Genomic DNA, 17,480 nt, shown 5'->3' on the forward strand with positions numbered 1-17,480 from the left:
AGTGATTTAACAAAAGGTATAATGAACTCGAGTTTATCTAGCAGTGAAACAGTCCATTTCTGGAACTGCAACCAATCCCTGACAAGGACACCTTCACAGATTCATATTACAAAATAGGGTTTTAGCAAAAAGTAATTAACATGATTCTGTTGGTTCAGAGTCTAATAATGTTAGCATACGGACAGCTAAACTGAATGAAATATTTAGACCCAGGAGTTACCACCACATGTATAATTTATTTGACTTTAAAAGGTCAAGTTTCTCAGGAGTTTAATTTCTATTTCTTTGCTTAGATGATTAAAAAATGAACATGCTCAATGGAGTAATTTAGACTGGTTTTCTGTACAAAAGCTTGGTTATTCACCCCTATGTAAAAAGCAAGTTAAAGGGGCGCCTGGGTGGCTCAGTGGGTTAAAGCCTCTGCCTTCGGCTCAGGTCATGATCCCAGGATTCTGGGATTAAGCCCCACATCGGGCTCCCTGCTCAGCGGGGAGCCTGCTTCCTCCTCTCTCTCTCTCTGCCTGCCTCTCTGCCTGCTTGTGATCTCTGTCTGTCAAATAAATAAATAAAATCTTAAGAAAAAAAAAGGGCAAGTTAAAAAACTGGACTGCTAATTGGACCAACACTGCCAGGAACAAGTTGGTACAGATAGGAACTAGACTAGGCAAACAATCTGATCTACAAAGCAACTGGTAAGACACACCTGTTTTCTCTTCTCTAGTCTCTCTTGCTTTAATTTTTCTTTTTCCTTTTCCAGCTCTCTGTTTTTGACCAGAATAGTGGATTTACTTTTAGGAGTTTTCTTGTTAAGAATTTTAGCCATGGCATCCGCCCAGCCCACATTAGTTCCAACACTAGCTTCGGCTGTATGTTCATTTCCATTGCCACAGGATTCAACTTCATCTTCGTTGTCAGCTTCCACTGCTTCATCACCTGAAGAAAAGTGATCCTTCTCTGAGCCACAACTTCCTACAGAACCTAAGAGTAGAAACAAATTAAACTTTAACACTGAAGGAACAGGTTGTCAAGGCCATGCTAGATCCCCAGGACCCATCATAAAGCTAACAGTTCTCCGTCTCCATTTGCACAAGAGAGGACTTTGTAAGTCTCAAAGCCGCAGTCAAAGGAGAGAGCAAAAGGACCCTCCATCCTACTGCCATCAGCCCCCAAAGAAATGGCCCCACCACGCTGGGCTTCAGCACCCAGGACCCAGGCAGCAGAAACAAATCCAAAAGCCCACAGCACCTTCTACTGTCTCCTATAGCAGATGCCGACATGGGAGCAGTGTAGGGTGTGTGCAAGTCCATGCCTTACTTGTGTCACTGAACTACTTAAACAGACTAATGAAAATTATTTTTAAAACGATTAACAGGGACACCTGGGTGGCTCAGTCGGTTAAGCATCTGCCTTCAGCTCAGGTCATGATCGCAGGGTCCTGGGATAGAGTCCCACATCGGGCTCCCCGCTCGGCGGGGAGCCTGCTTTCCCCTCCCTCTGCTGCTCAACCTGCTGTGTGCTCACTCTCTCTCTCTGACAAATAAATAAATGAAATCTTAAAAAAAAAAAAAACCGATTAACAAAAACCTTTAATCCATCAAGATAATGGAACAATGTTTCCATGGTACAGAGAAGTTAGATTAACCTCTCTGGGGATTTGACCCAGATACTTAAAATTCTGAATTTGTGTGTAGGAAAGTCTAAAAAACAAAACAAAACAAGACAGAACAACACAAAACAACCAGCCTCCTTTCATAGAATTTGCACATAACATTATAAAATTAAATGTTTAACGTTTCCAAAAAATGATCTAATAAAGTAATATCTGCCCAAGATACTGAAGACTCAATTGCACTGCTAGGTGACCAAATGGCAATATCCAGTTCTGAGCTGCAGATACAAAGGCACACTGTTGGAACTGTATCCCGCACAACCTCCGAAAGAAGCAGATACAGGTTATTAGCCACATTAGCCATAGCTAGTTCATCTTATAAGGTTCAAAGAACTAGGGTCAGAGGCTTGGCAGAAGTAAGAGTCTAGCTGGTGGCCTTACTTGAAAACCAACCCATTGAGAAGCTTTTATAGTTTACGTTTTGTGGCCTTTCTCAACTTCTGAAGTTCACCATACTTTACTAACAAGAGTACAAGCATCCAGCACAGTCTGCAGACATCTATATGATCCACAGCCTTCTGGACAGCTTCTGTTTTCTGTTCTTCAGAAGCCAATGGAACTTATTAGGAAATACTTCAAAAGAGAAAATCGTCCAAGAGCTCAGTAACTCAGAATGTTCCTTAATAAGCAGAAGAGGAGTGAACAAAGCATTGCATTTGAGGAAGTCTGCGCTGGGTCCATGTGCGCATACAAAGCCGAGCATCACAACCAGACTTCTCCTTCTACCGGGGAAGTCTGATTGTCTTTTGTTGTTACTTCAAAATAATGTGCCTACTCCTCAGCAATAAGACCCCCTTTCTTCTTTAAGTCATTTCAAGAAGATGTGCGTATTCTGATTTCAGAAAACATTTTAGCTGTTTTGCCCTCTTAATTCAGCTTATTGCCATGACCAAACTGAAAGGAGCTGAAGGTACAGTGGCCTGTGAATGTCTGAGTGATCCTCTCTCGTCTCTCGACCGTAAGCCATGAAGTAAGACAGAACTGCCAGAAAGGTCCCACTTAGCTAGTCATTGTAACACCTGCAATTTTGCTATTACTTTTGCACAATGCCTTTCCTTAAGTGTTGGGAATTCATGAAATGCAAAAGATGTAAAAATAAATACTTACTACATTTAAGATAAAAAATTTATAACCTCGAAAACAGCAAATAAAAATATAAACAAAACATTTTACAGATGTAGAAAAAATGAACTTCAAACAAGTAAGGAAAAGTATCTTCAAAGTGTGTCAGTGTTATCAAAAAGTAAAGGAAATAATAAAGGAACTTATTAATAATTCCACTGCCCTAATGTGCTCCACATTTTTTTTTTTAAGGATCTTATTTATGTACTTGTCAGAGAGAGAGAGCACAAGCAGGGGAACAGCAGGCAGAGGGAGAGCCAAGCAGAGGGAGAAGCAGGCTCCCCGCCTAGTAAGGAGCCCGACTCAGGACTTGATCCCAGGACCCCAGGACCATGACACAAACCAAAGGCAGACATTCAACTGACTGAGCCATCCAGGCATCCCTGCACATTTCTTAATAAAGAGAAAAAAAGTTTTAAATAGAGACTCATTTGCCACACATTTAATTTGAAGCCTTCTCTACATCCTGCATGCTGGGTAAATTTAAGAAATCGGAGGATATGGGATTCTAGACTTTGACATGCACATACAGGTGATTTAAGAACTTTATTATTTACGAAGTATTTTTAAAAGTATCTAGATTTTGCCAAACAAAAGCTGTTAGCACCATCATTCAATTCAGTGAAACTAAGTGTCTACTTATACACCAGATTTCAGAGTCACAAAATTTTTCCCTCAGAAGCATCTCCTGGGACCACTGTTTCTAGAAAGTACACTGAGAAGCAAAGTTTGGAGAATGTAATTACCTGAAAAATAAAGATGTTAATATTATACATGTTTTATTCCTCAGAGTCAGTAGCATTTCACAGGTATTAATAAAAAAATACATGATTATCTGACAAGTGTTTCTTCCAGTAAGAATTTATTTAAACGTAAAGAGGCAGAAAGGGCTTAAATGTCTGTGTGAATGAAAAATACTCGGGTGATTAAAAACAGAAGGTTTTACCAGCCCCCGGTAACAGGTCAAAACTACAATACTGACATCTAGAGTTTTGTCCCGATGCATTCGCACACAGATGGCAACAATCTGACCTTCTCAGTTGCACTGCAAAGGCTGCCATAAGACTTTAGGACTGTAGGAGTTACCCCAATACTCTGCTTACAAATTTTTGTTCTTTTTCTTGGTATGTTTCTTATCCAGATTGACTACCACAGTATGCTATTATAAGCACACAATAAATCCATGAAAAGCCTTGTAACACCATTTTATACAATATGTATAAACCAATTTAACAAATTCAAAAAGAATCCACTAAATTGATCATTTTTATTTTATTTTTTTTAACGTTTTATTTATTTATTTATTTGACAGAGAGAGAGATCACAAGTAGGCAGAGAGGCAGGCAGAGAGAGAGGAGGGCAGGCTCCCTGCTGAACAGAGAGCCGGATATGGGGCTGGATCCCAGGACCCTGAGATCATGACCTGAGCTGAAGGCAGAGGCTTAACCCATCAAGCCACCCAGGTGCCCTATTTGATTTTTTTTTTTTAAAGAAGTTCTAGCTCAGAGGTATCTGGCATTCACTACAAATGGAAATGATCATGTATTATATAAAAAAAAAATGCCAATGTAATAAGGTCCTCCAGCATACTAAAAACCAGGATTTACTCTTAGGATACCAAAGATAAAACAAATCAGAAAGCAGAACTGGTTCTTAAAATTTCACTGTATCCTATGAAGATGAGACTTTAAAAAAATTTTCTACTAACTGATCTTTAACAACATAAGTTAAGTGCATATATCTAGGGGCACCAGATAAGTAAAAAATCCCTTTGAAGCCTTCTGTTATCTTTAACATTAAACCCTAAGTTTGCATTCTATTTTTAGAATCTGGAAATTAAGGAAGGGCTACAAAGACTTACTGGAAGCAATAACTAAAGGTTCCAATATAACTTTCCGCATTTATGGAAATGTTCTATTACCAAAGTTGCCTACTAGCCACTGGGCATCAGAGGCTACTGAGCACTTCAAATACGGCCAGTATAACCAAGGAACTTGATTTTTCATTTTGATTACTTTAAATTTAAAAAGCTCCATGTGGGGGCACGTGGATGGCTCAGTCAGTTAAATGGCTGACTCTTGATCTCAGGGTCTTGAGTTCTGGCCCCACAGTGGGCTTCACACTGGTTGTGGAGCCTACTTAAAAAAAAAAAAAAAAAAAAAAGCCACAGGCAGCAAGTGGCTACCAGCTACCACACTAGCAGGGCAGGGTTAAACTTCCAAGGTTCTGAGGTAGACACAGGCATTTCCCAACTCCCGCTGCCTTTTCTCCAAACTTCCAGCTCCCTTTCAAATTTACCATCTGTCCCTGATCCCAGATATGGTTAGCTGTTGGCTAGAAAGTGGGATAAAGTTTTAAGAAGACTCACAGTCCTTCAATATTTACTGTGCACTCATGTATGATGGTGAAGGGGAAAACAAAAAATCTATGTTTCTCTCCTTGAAGAGGTCATATGTTTGGCAGGATAGATAAATCAGTTAACCAATCATGAAACTGGTTTTACAATATGCAAAATTCTAAGCGCTCTTCTTAAAAAAAAAAGGGCAGCGAAGAAAGGGTGACTGTCTGGGGTTATTTTTTAATATTTATATTAAAGTTGCTTCCTAGGTAAAGCAAGGGTTTGAATAACAAGAGACAGGAGGAGGCCAAAGAAGTAGTCACAAAGAAGTCACAACCCAGGTGAACTGAAAAAGGCAGGGGGTATGATCACTAAATCTAGAACAAAAACTCCCTAGATCTGACTGAGTCAATGCCCTGCATAAAAATTAAAATTATGATAATCATCATTATGATGGACATTCCAGGCCGAATAAGCCAGTATGTCCAAAGGCAGGGAAATGTGAAAGAAGGTGAGATGTTTATGAAATGAAAAGAAGTTCAGACTGGCTGAAACTGGATCTAGAAACTGGATAGTAAGAACTGAGTTTAAAAAGCTGGCTGGTTTATAAAAAAGCTGGTCTGATTTACGACCCAAGAAATAAAATATGTACATTAACCCCCAAATTAAAACCAAACGGTTTAAAATTACAACACTATAGGTGTCTGTTTCCAGTAAGAGGCCAAACAGCTCGTGCTTTTCTCCCTTAGTACTTACCTTAGGCCCTTACTTTTAAAAAGTTTCTCTATTGGATTAAGAAGGTTGTTCTTTTAAAATACAAATACCATCTGGGAGCATTAAGGTTATTGGTTAACATTTAACTTACTTCACACCTTTAGAATTACTCTAAATCAAACAGAATTCCTCATAAAAGCTAGTAGTAGTAAAGAGTATGAACACAGAAGTCAGGCTGCCTGAATTCAATCTTACCCCCAGATACAAAATCCCCATCTGTAAAAATAGCAATAAAATAGTATTGACTTCATTGTGGTTTTGTGATACTTAAACGAGTTAATATATATTAAAGTTCTTAAAGGAGTGCCTAACCCATAGTAAACATTTAGGTGCTGATTACCTACTACACACAGAGACACACACGATAAGAATTTTAATGTGGTTGTGGAGAAGAAATGAACAAGGAAGGAATACGTCTGGTAGCTGGAATCTACAAGATGCGGGAGGTGCTGGATGGGAAGCTTCAGAAGACCAGCTAGTTATAGCACAAGGGTGAAGAGCTGAGACTACAAAACCAGACAGACGTGGCATTACGTCCTAGTCCCCTACTTTCCAACAGTATTAACTTGGGAGAGTTACCTGACTCTGCTTTGTCTCAGTTTCCTTGTAGCAAAATAGGCATGAAAAATAGTTATCTACCTCACTGGGTTACATGATTAAATCAGGTAACACATGAAAAGCACTTAACACAGACCTGGTCCATGGTAGACATGAAATAAGTAATGGAGAGTAACCAGTGGACAGGTAAGAATGCTGAGAACCTGGAAGACAGACCAGGGATGGGAGATCACAAAAGACTAAAGAAAGATGCCAAAAAATGAGTGGGTAAAAGGAATTTCACTTCCACTGTAATTATGTCTGTGGTCGGGGCTACAGCCTATAGCGCATGTACCCAGGAATCAAATTCAGGCAGGCTACCTTGGACTTGACTTTAGAAGATGTTGAGGTCACTGCACTAGAACTTGTTTTTCTTTTGTAAAGTAAGCTCTACATCCAGTGTGGGGCTTAAATACATGACCCCAAGATCAAGGGTGCCATGCTCTACCGACCGAGCCAGCGAAGTGCCCCATGTCCCACAACTTCTCAAAGTACTCTAAAATATTGACAGTACTAATTAGCTAACATGCATTCAGAGCAAGCTACTGTTTAAAACGCTCTTCAGGCACTAGCATTTAATCTTCACAACACTCCGTGGGTTGCTCTTATTGTTCTACCTACACAGGTGACAATTCTTTTTTTTTTTTTTAAAGATTTATTTATTTATTTGACAGACATCACAAGTAGGCAGAGAGGCAGGCAGAGAGAGAGAGAGAGGAGGAAGCAGGCTCCCTGCTGAGCAGACAGCCTGATGCGGGGCTCGATCCCAGGACCCTGGGATCATGACCTGAGCTGAAGGCAGAGGCTTTAACCCACTGAGCCACCCAGGCACCCCCCTAGGTGACAATTCTAAAGGTTAGAAAAGTCAAAAAGAAAGTAAGTCCATAGTCACAAAGTTAACAGAGCAGAGCAATAGTGCTGTTTGGCTTCTGAGGCACTAGAAAGCTTTGACTCAAAGCTTCAACTTAGACTAACATGTACTGAATGAATGCAGAAAATATTCATTAAATAGTTAAAGAAAGTATGAATTAAAAAGAAATCTCTCTGTAAGCCTCAGTGAACCAGAACGGCCCATTCCTCATCTCCATTCTGATTTTGCCTAACAATGCACATTGCCCTAGTTAATCATTTTTTCTGCTCAAGCCACGTATCTTTCCTGCCCATTACTACTAAATTTAGAGTATTGTGGAGTGTCTGGGTGGCACAGGAGGTTGAATGTCCAAGTCTCGGTTTCAGGTGAGCTTGTGATTTCACGGTTTTAAGATGGAGCCTCAGGTCAGGCTCCACACTCAGTGCAGAATGTGCTCGAGATTCTCTCTCCTTCTGTTCCTCCTGCTTGTGCTCTCTTTCTCTCTCTCTCTTAAATAAATGTATCTTTTTTTTTAAAGATTTTATTTATTTATTTGACAGACAGAGATCACAAGTAGGCAGAGAGGCAGGCACAGAGAGAGGAGGAAGCAGGTTCCCTGCTGGGCAGAGAGCCCAATATGGGGCTTGATCCCAGGGCCCTATCTTTTTGTTTAAAGATTTTATTTGACACAGAGAGAGAGCCCGAGCACAAGCAAGGGCAGCAGCAGAAGCAGGCTCCCTGCCGAGCAGAGAGTCCAACATGAGGCTTGATCCCAGAACCTCAGGATCACGACCTAAGCCAGTCAGACACTTAACTGACTAAGCCACACAGGCACCCCTAAATAAATACATCTTTAAAAAAATAAAAATTAAAAATAAATTTAGAATATTCAAAACTGATGTTTTAAAGTTTTTCTAAAAGGCATTTAGTTTTGAAAAAAATGAAGTCATCCCAACTTCTCATAAAAATAATCGAAATGAAAAAGTGCCGCTCTGAGACAAATTAAAAGATGATATTACAGGTGCCATCTAGACAAGCCAAAGCACACAGCCTGAAAGTAGTCTCCTTCCTGAGTCTGTCCTATAAAGTGCTAAACCATTCAAGTGTCTATGATATATTTCATTTCTTAGACATGTTCCTTTGCTATTTTAAGTAACTTAAATGATGAAAGAGGCCATAAGCTACAGTTTGATGAAAAGCACATTTATCTGCTGGGTTATTATATCTAAAATACAGTGTTGTAGTTTATCAAAAATGAAGCAATAGCTCCTAAGACCTTCTAAATTGGATTGTTATCAAGTCTTACGTTAGAAGCTTATGCCCATTTTTCATGTGTGTGAACAGAACAATTCAGAAAACAGGAAATTATCATCCTTCTCCACCGGTTTATAGTCCTACAGGCACGTGCTATGAGGGAAGGGTTGACCACACCATGGCACAGGAAAATGAGCAAGGCCTTTTCCCCCTGGGCTGATTTACTGACTACAGAAGATTATTTTTTTAAAGACTACAAGCTTAAGTATAAAGTTAGCATTGTGTCTAAACCTTCAAGGCTGCATCAATTCAATAAATCTGAGTAATTCAAGGATAACTCAGAGGTAGAGGTTATCAACTTCTCCACAATACTTGATACCATCAACCAGTTTTTCCTTCCTCACCTGAGTTGATTTACTGACTAGGGAGACTAGGTATGCTTGTATGTGTTTTAAGAATACAAACTTTAGGGGCACCTGGGTGGCTCAGTCGGTTAAATGTCTGCCTTCTGCTCAGGTTATGCACCATCCCAGGGTCCTGGGATCAAGCCCCACATCGGGCTCTCTGTGCATTGGGGAGCCTGCTTCTCCCTCTCCCTGCCGCACCCACTGCTTGCACGCTCTCTCTCTCTGTCAAATAAATGAACAAAATCTTAAGAACCAACTATATATTGTATCAAAACCTGCAACAATTTATCAATTCAATAAATCTGAGCAGTTCAATATTGACTCAGATAGGGGTGTCATCATCCCCCTTCATAATGCCCAATATTTATCTGTCGCTTAAAATGCTGACTGTAGCATTTTACCTTCCACATATCTCTGATTTGTGATCACTTGCGATATTACTATGACCAAATTTCAAACCCTACTGAAGAGTATTACAATTTACTAAAAATTCAGTCTGAACCATTTCACTATCATGTAAGTTTACATTATATACAAGTTCTGTTAATTTTACCCTCAACAATACCTTAATACATGAGAAAAATGTAAAAACCACATTAAGAGCAGTTTTCAATTTATTCAATGAGTAAATGGACATCGAGTACTATAACACGTATCAAGTTCTACACAAAATTCTGATACAGCTGTTAGTAAAGCTGACAAAGTTTTTCTTAACAGAACTAGGAAACTTCTTTCTTTAAAAATTTATTTATTTGTCAGAGAGAGAGAGAGAGACAGCTCATAAGCAGGGGGAGTGGAAGTCAGAGAAGCAGGCCCCCTGCTGACCAAGGAGCCCAATGTGGGGTTCCATCCCGGGACGCTGGGATCATGACTTGACTCGAAGGCAGACACAACCGACTGAACCAACCAGGCATCCTAAGAACTAGGAAATTTCTGCGAAGTCTGACAAACAGTACTTGAGAGTCTTACACTCATAAAAGCATCATTTTCTATCTTTCTTATATAATGTGCCAAAATAAATTAAAGCAAGGAGGAAAAGTTCAAACAATGCATGGATTTAACCTGTGTGCTTTCTATGAAATGTAAGTAGTATTTTGCTGAAAGAATTTGCTCTCAAATGTTCATATGATAAGGTACATCCCTATCAATTTTTAGGATCCAATTAAAATTCAAAGAGAAGCCTCTGATTCAATTTCCTGACAAAATGAGCCAGTACACTTCACTGTAATAATAAGCCTATAATTTGCACACTGATTCATTGATGTGTCTGAACCAGATTTAATCTTCTGCCTTTATAGTTTCTCAGAAATTCTCTTTAAAATTTCTCTGAAATTTTCTGGAAACTTATTAGTTCTGCCAAGGCTACATGTACACAAATTCTGAACTACAAAAGCTGTTTCCGCTGGTCACCTTTCCAGAAATAACTGATTTCATAAAAGAAAATAGCAGATTCTGATATTAAATAACAAATTCTGAATTAAACAAAAGGAGGATGTCCCATCTTATAAACAAAGGACCTACATTATTGAATTTATTAAATAAGAGGCCCTTTATAATTTATCTGTCACAGAGGTACAGTCTAAATCCTGAAGGAAAACGTGGATAGAGACAACTAAGTCAAAACCAAAAGGATACAGATAAGAAAGTAAAGAGAAAAAGGGAAGGGAGCAAGAGTACCGGTGCTACAGTCAAACTGCAATAACAGCTGTGCCATTTATCAACGTGCTGATCAGCTTACGTATTGGGTGAACAAGTCATAACCGTTTTGGACCTCAGCTTCCCATAAGTAAAATGAGAAGAACAGCATCTAACTCATAGGGTTGTTGTCAGAATTAAAAGAAATAGCACACATACGAATGAGGAGCTTAGAACAGTACACAGAACATACAAAAGCTCGAAAGATATAGCTATTATTATCCAATCCCTCTAACAGTAGAGCACACCCAAACTTTATGGTGCTATGAGTTTTTTTGTAAGTTGGTTATTTGGAAAACTGAATGTTTTCCTTCTGAAAAACATTTCAAGTGGAGCCCTTCTGTCTCTTCAGTCCTGTACTGGTGCCAGCTCTACCACGGTTTTGCCACTGCCCACCAACGGTTCTGGCATTCTCTGTCAATTGCCATACAGTCAGCAGTGGTATTTATAAACATGTGTCCCTCTCTTCCTTAAAAGTTCTCAACTGTTCCCTACTGCCTGCAAATGGAGAAGCCATCCTCCTTCATATGACACACAAGACTCTTTACAATCTGGCTTTATCCTCTGTTCCAGTCTCACTTCTATAACTTCTTTGGAAGCTAGAGCCACAGCAGACAATTTGTTGTGTCCTAAACAGCCCGTGCACTTTAAGAGACTGCATGGCAATGTATGTGCTTTTCCCTGTTTGTCTGAGAAAACTGTCTTCTCCACCCCCAAACAAAAAATTATTCACCCCTCCAAGGCCTAGATGAAATGCCACCTCATTCATTTATTCAGCAAGAAAATTTACTCAATACTAAAAACTGCAAGGAAGGCCCTATGAAAGTAAATAAGACATAGTTCCAGCATTTGGGGAATCTATAAGGAGAAAGACGTGTTAAAATAAAATAATAACATAGCATACTATGAGTAATACGCATAAAACAGAAGAAATCGATGCCTAAGCTGGGTTCTACAGGATATGGATTTCTGTTTCCATTCTTACCATTTTAACTGGACTATGACTGTAATAATTACTTTTCCAGCCATGCAAGCATTTGAAAAATAATCTAGGCAGTGAAGCCAGCAAGTGATGAAACCCTCGTGTGGGAGCCCGTTTGATATGTTAAATCCCAAGGATATCTATGTGGCTAGATTACAGTTAGTAGTTAGTAGGGGGCAGAGTAGAAAGTATGAGACCAAAAAACGACCTGAGCTACATCATACAGTCTAAGGATTCTGGATGTTATTCTGAGATGCGAAGCCACTGGACCATCTTGAGCAGGTAACTCTCATATGATCTGAGGTACTCCTACGATTTGAGGTATGATCACAAAGTATCTTTCCTTCCTTTAAGAAGCGTCTCTGAGAGATCAACTGATATTTTTATTCTACTTTAACCACATCCTCTTCTTTCATTTATTGCTATCAGGTCTCTAACTCCCAGAGTCACGCACCTACCGCACAAGAAAAGTCAAGTACACCATCCATCTTCCTCTTAGCTCTTTTGGCCTTTTGCTCCTCGATCTCTAAGAAACCTTGCCCGCCCTTGTCATTTGAAATAACCCCCACCTCATTCTGCCTTCTGTCACTGCAACCTCTTTGCTGTTGTCAGCAGCACCAGTGACATCCCTTTTAATCAGTAACAGTGACGGCGAAAAATGCCTAGTAAAAGAATGTAGAAGTTGAAAGCGTCCCTTCCCTAAACACCACCTCCAATCATTCTCACTGGGCCAAAGTCGCATCTTCAATGACCCCCGAGATGAAACTAGCCCCAAAGTCCATCGCATTCCCTACTTTCCGCCAATCCAACCCGGCCTTTCTTTCCGGCAGCCAAAGCTTAATCCTAGTGGGTTACCTCCACTGTCGGCAGCGTCTTTGCCCTCATCTTCCAACTCCGAAGCTACTGCCCTGGCTACCATTTTCATCTTCTTCTTCTTCTTCAGCGAATTCTTCAGCTTTTTCCCTGCACCCACACGTGAGCCCCCCACGGCCGCGGCCATGTTTCCTCCCCGGAAGCGTGCGTGAGAATTGCGACCCGTGCTCACAAAAGGACCTCGGCCTTTAGTTCCGGCGACACAAGGTTCCGGGGCGGGGCCATCTAGCCCGGAGTTCCGGGGCTGGAGCCTCAGGTTGTGAATTGGAGGGAGGTCTGGACGGTCGGAGTTTTTTCCAGAGTCCGCTCCAGGGGCGGGGAGATGAGTGAATGTGTGTTCTCAGACGTCTCCTCTTCCAGCTCGACCTTGCCCTTGGACAGCTGCCGCAACCCGGAGAGGTCCCCTTTGATGGTCTCCTTCTGGCCGCTTCCCTTCTGTGCCGCCCTGTCTGGATGTGGGTTTCGGGAGCTCCTGCAAGGTCCCTGACGCGCCCTCTAGCCGCCCCTGCAGCCGGGAGGCCAGGAAAGCAACGCTGCGTCTGTAATGACAACGGGAAGGTCATCCTCTCTCCCCAAGTACCAAAGAGTCACAACGTAACCCGCAAGATCTTTCTCAAACACCTGGTCACGTAAACGCCCTCTGATTAACCCTTTCCTGGCTTCCACTCGCAGAACGAAGAGAGCGTCGCTTCCTTCCGCTGGGTCCCAGGTGGAACGCGTCCAGCCCCGCGGGCCTCGCAGGGTCCCGCCGCGCAAGGCCGACCTGGTGTGCGAATCTCGGGCTTCCACGCGGTGCTCCTGCCCCCAGGGCAGCTTCTCCCTGAGGCTACCGCAGTCTGGCCCTACTATTTCCCATCTGGCCCTACCATTTTCCTCCTAAATTGTTGATTCCTTGAAAGTAGGACCAGAGCTCATTCATCGTCCCACCCCTGAGGCTGGCAAAGCTGGTCCAGAGTAGGAGATCAAAAAACGATCTTGGAAGGAGCGAATTAATGAATGACAATAAGCTATTGACGAAGTTAGTAAGTCAGACTCCTAATACAGCAAACCTTTACATCATGATCTGTCGGCCGGATGAATTCTAAAGGCTTTCCTTAAGCTTGATGTTTTCCTGGTAGAATGTTTCTTGGTTTTTAATAAGCTAAAATCTGTAAGAGAGTACGGATTTCTCAATCCCACACATTCCGGCTGCTGTTTTGGGAGGAAAAATTATATTTACATAAACCAAACTCTGTACATTTTAAAACAAAACAACTGTCTTGTATTTAACAGTGCAGGAAAAGTTACATTCCAAATACAATCCATAAAGATCAAATTCCAGCTTTTGAAAAGTGCAATTCTTGTCAGCCTAAGAAGTATGTCTGGGGATGCCCCTCGGAACATTGCAGGGGCCTGGATTCTCCCAGTCCTGCTCAGCGTCCATCTTCCCTCGCCACTTAGTGTTGAACCTGTGCCCTGCAGACTTTCCTACTTAACCTTTGTTTTGGCCTAGTGTTCTACACTGAGTTCAAAAACAAAGTTGGGAAAGCATTGAAGACAACTGTAGAGAAGAAACAAATGTTAGAGAGAAAAATGATGACAGTGTCAAGGAGGCTCTCTGGCATAGAAGGTACCATTCGTTAATATTATTGAAGCTCAGGAGTGGTGTTCTGAGCATTTTACATCTTAATATGATGGCTTATTTTGGAGAGCCTGGGTGGCTTAGTCCATTAAGTGTAGGACTCTTGGTAGCGACTCAGATCATGACCTCAGGGTGGTGAGATTCAGCCCAGGCTCAGGCTCTGCTTGGAATACTTTATCTTTCCCTCTGTCACTCCCCCACTCCACCCCCTTCTCCCTCTTAAAAAAAAAAAAAATGATGTCTTATTCTTAAGTAGACAATTACTATGTTTAGCTGTAATTTAAGAAATTGCTGGAAAGGTAGAATTGGTTGATTATCATTCATTCATTTTTTTTTTCTTTTTTAAAATAGGTTCCAGATTTTCATGCAGAAATCTGATCTTCAGAAAGGGATTGCTACTGTTAAGTGGGAGATTCCCTTGTTAAGGCACTTAATCTTCACAGTAGGCCAGTGTGGTGGGTACTATTGTTCCTATCATAAAGGTGAGGAAGCTGAGGCACACCAGAGATGGAGTACTTGGTCAAGGTCACAGCCAGCAAGTGGCAGAATCATGTTCAAACCTAAGTAGTCTGCTCCAGGGTCTGTTCAACCACTGAGCTATATTGCCTACTCGGACTGTTGCCCTTGACATTTAACACATATGTGCTGAGAACGGACAATGGAAATTTCTGGCAAGCACGGGAATACATAAATTAGAGAAAAAGAAATCTATGCCCTTACAATGAACTAAGATAATTGAAAGTTTTGCAAATTTTGCAAATGTCTGGGAATGGTGGAAATAACCAAAGTCACCTAGATATTTATATGAGCTTTTGTTTTTCAGAGTGGGAGGGACAAGGGGCAGAGGGAGAGAGAGAGGGAGAGAGAGAATCCTAAGCAGGCTCCATGTTCAGCGTGAAGCCCAATATGGGGCTGGATCTCACGACCCTGAGATCATGACCTGAGCTGAAATCAAGACTCCGATGCTTAAGTGACTGAGCCATCCAGGTGCCCCTATATAAGCATTTGTATAAACATACCCATGATAGCTGTCAGCTTATAACCTCTCAGTGTCACATTCACCCTTTTTGGCTGCTCTGTGAAAAAATGGGTGGATCCTTTCAATGATCTCCTTTTGCCTACCAACAGGTTGTTAAGCTTTGTCAGTAGAGGGCACTAGAATGACATTGTAAGAAGGAGCAGCCGGCTTTCTGCTTCTAGTGTGCGGCTTCCTAGAGAGGCTCCTGCCATAGCTTCTCCGGCCCTAAACTCCTCTAGCACAGGTAGCCTCTGCTTTCTGCAATGCACTGTGCTCAGTAGCACCCAGTGGCCAGCAGGTCTCCCTGGCCAATCCCCTTATGCAGTCTCATAGCAGAGCACTTCTAACAGGCAGGCTCTTCTTTTCTGACCAGCCCATCCCTTGTTACTGCAATGTTCGGTTGTAGCTAACCACTCTTAATCTTAAACTTCCCTGCTCAAATTACTAAATTGTTTCCATCTCCTGGTTGGTCCCCACTGATACAGGGCTAGAATGAGTGAACTGATGAAAAAATTGTCAACACCCACATACAGTCCCTGCCTACCTACAGCACTATTAGAAAGTTCCTTGGAGGGTTATTCAATTCTGGAACAATCAGGGGAACTAAAGCAAGAATTCCTTGTTAAAACACCAATATTTATAGGAGGATAACAAATACAATCATTTCTTCTGGATGGTTTGTTGCAGCTTGACTGATGTGAGTACATTGAAGAACCCTAAACTAACGGATATGGAACAGATAAGAGGTCAGGGTCATTGTACAGTGCATCCAGAGCAAGGGTGCTGCTTTCTGGCAAGGTCTGAATGCAAAAATGATTAGACAGGGGCTCTGGAAAGAGATTCCAGTTAAGTGATAGTGCATGGGTTCTCTGCATAGGGAAAAATCCATGAAGGGAGACTGCAAAGAGAAAGAGGATATCTTAATGACTATCAGAGTTGCCAGTTGGGAAGGCGTAAGAAAGAGGGATCAGGATAAAGTTATAAGAAGAGCAGTGGTGGGATAAATTTCCCCAGAGAAGAGATTGTCACCGGTGTTAAATTCTATTGCGGTCTCAGAGGAAAAGAAATCACAAGCATTTAGTGACATGTCACCTTAATGAGAGATATAAAAGAAAACTTTTAAAAGCTGAAACGATAAACCATACTCCTAAAAAAGAGATCAAGTATTCTGAAGTTATTTATTTATGCCAACCAAAATCCCATTGGAATTAACTTTAGCAGAAGTGGGCCAGTGACTAATGTCTAGATAAAATAATTCTTTATTTTTTTAAGACTTATTTATTTATTTGAGAGTGAGGGAGTTGGGGAAGACAGAGGGAGAGAATCTCAAGCAGACTCCCCACTGAGCACGGAGCCCTGGGGGGCTGAGACAGCAGAATATTAGTGTTTTAACAATTTGCAGAGAAAATAAAGACTCTCATATCTTACACTAAAATGAAGTCCAGAATTAAATATTGAAACACAATGTAGAAAAAGAGAAAAATACCTGACTTATTGGGATTGTAGAAACAACTCATCCAACTTTAAAAATCAGTGAGAGCGAGTTCTGAAAACAATTCATACCTCACATTATATACAAAATGGACTCAGAATGAAATAGACCAACATTACAACCACAAAGTTTCTATCAGAAAGCAGAGGAGCAAATCATTGTGAAAATGCTACATACAGTATGATTCTAACTTCATGGTATTCTGGAAAAGACAAAACTATGAAGACAGTGGTCTCCAGGAGTTGGGGAATGGGCATGGTGGAGGGAGATGAATAGAACACGGGAGATTTTTAAGGCAGTGAGAATACTCTGTCTGATGTCATAAAGATGGGTACATGTCATTATATATTTACCCAGATCCATACACTGTATAACATCAAAAATGAAGAGCTGTAATGTGAACTCTGGCCTTTGGGTGATTTTGATGGGTCCATGTAGTTCATCAGTTGTAACAAATGTAGCGTTCTGTTGCCAGCGAGTTGAGAATAGAGAGGCTATACTGTGTGGGAAAGAGGGTGTAAGGGAACTCTCTGTACCTTCTCCTCAGGTTTGCTGTGAACCCAAAACGGCTCTAAAAATAAAGTCAATTTGAAAGAAAAGAAAAAGAAAAAAAGAAGAAAGAAAGGAATGAAGGAAGAAAGGAAGAAAGAAGAAGGAAGGAGGAAAGGAAAGAAGGAAGGAAGGAAGAAAGGAAGGAGGTGGCAAGCCAAAATTTTTATTAAAATAAAAATTTTAATAGTTTTACTAAAAATATTAAAAAATATTTTTAAATATTTGGAGAAAATATT

At 40.9% G+C, this 17,480-nt stretch overlaps 1 protein-coding gene across 1 annotated transcript in view; it reads right to left on the reverse strand.

Annotated features, from left to right (window-relative positions):
* The window catches only part of RRP15 (ribosomal RNA processing 15 homolog), a 40,162-nt gene extending 27,459 nt beyond the window's left edge, over positions 1 to 12,703 (reverse strand). Inside the window, exons 1-2 of the mRNA XM_045983458.1 lie at positions 12,544 to 12,703; positions 704 to 978 (exon numbers count right to left, since the gene is read on the reverse strand). Of these exons, the coding sequence (XP_045839414.1) occupies positions 704 to 978; positions 12,544 to 12,688 (420 nt within the window). The 5' untranslated portion in view covers positions 12,689 to 12,703. The remainder of the gene's footprint in view (positions 1 to 703; positions 979 to 12,543) is intronic.
* Positions 12,704 to 17,480: the final 4,777 nt, after the last annotated feature.

The sequence above is a fragment of the Meles meles genome, chromosome 17, assembly GCF_922984935.1.
Source record: "Meles meles chromosome 17, mMelMel3.1 paternal haplotype, whole genome shotgun sequence".
Lineage (NCBI taxonomy): Eukaryota > Metazoa > Chordata > Mammalia > Carnivora > Mustelidae > Meles > Meles meles.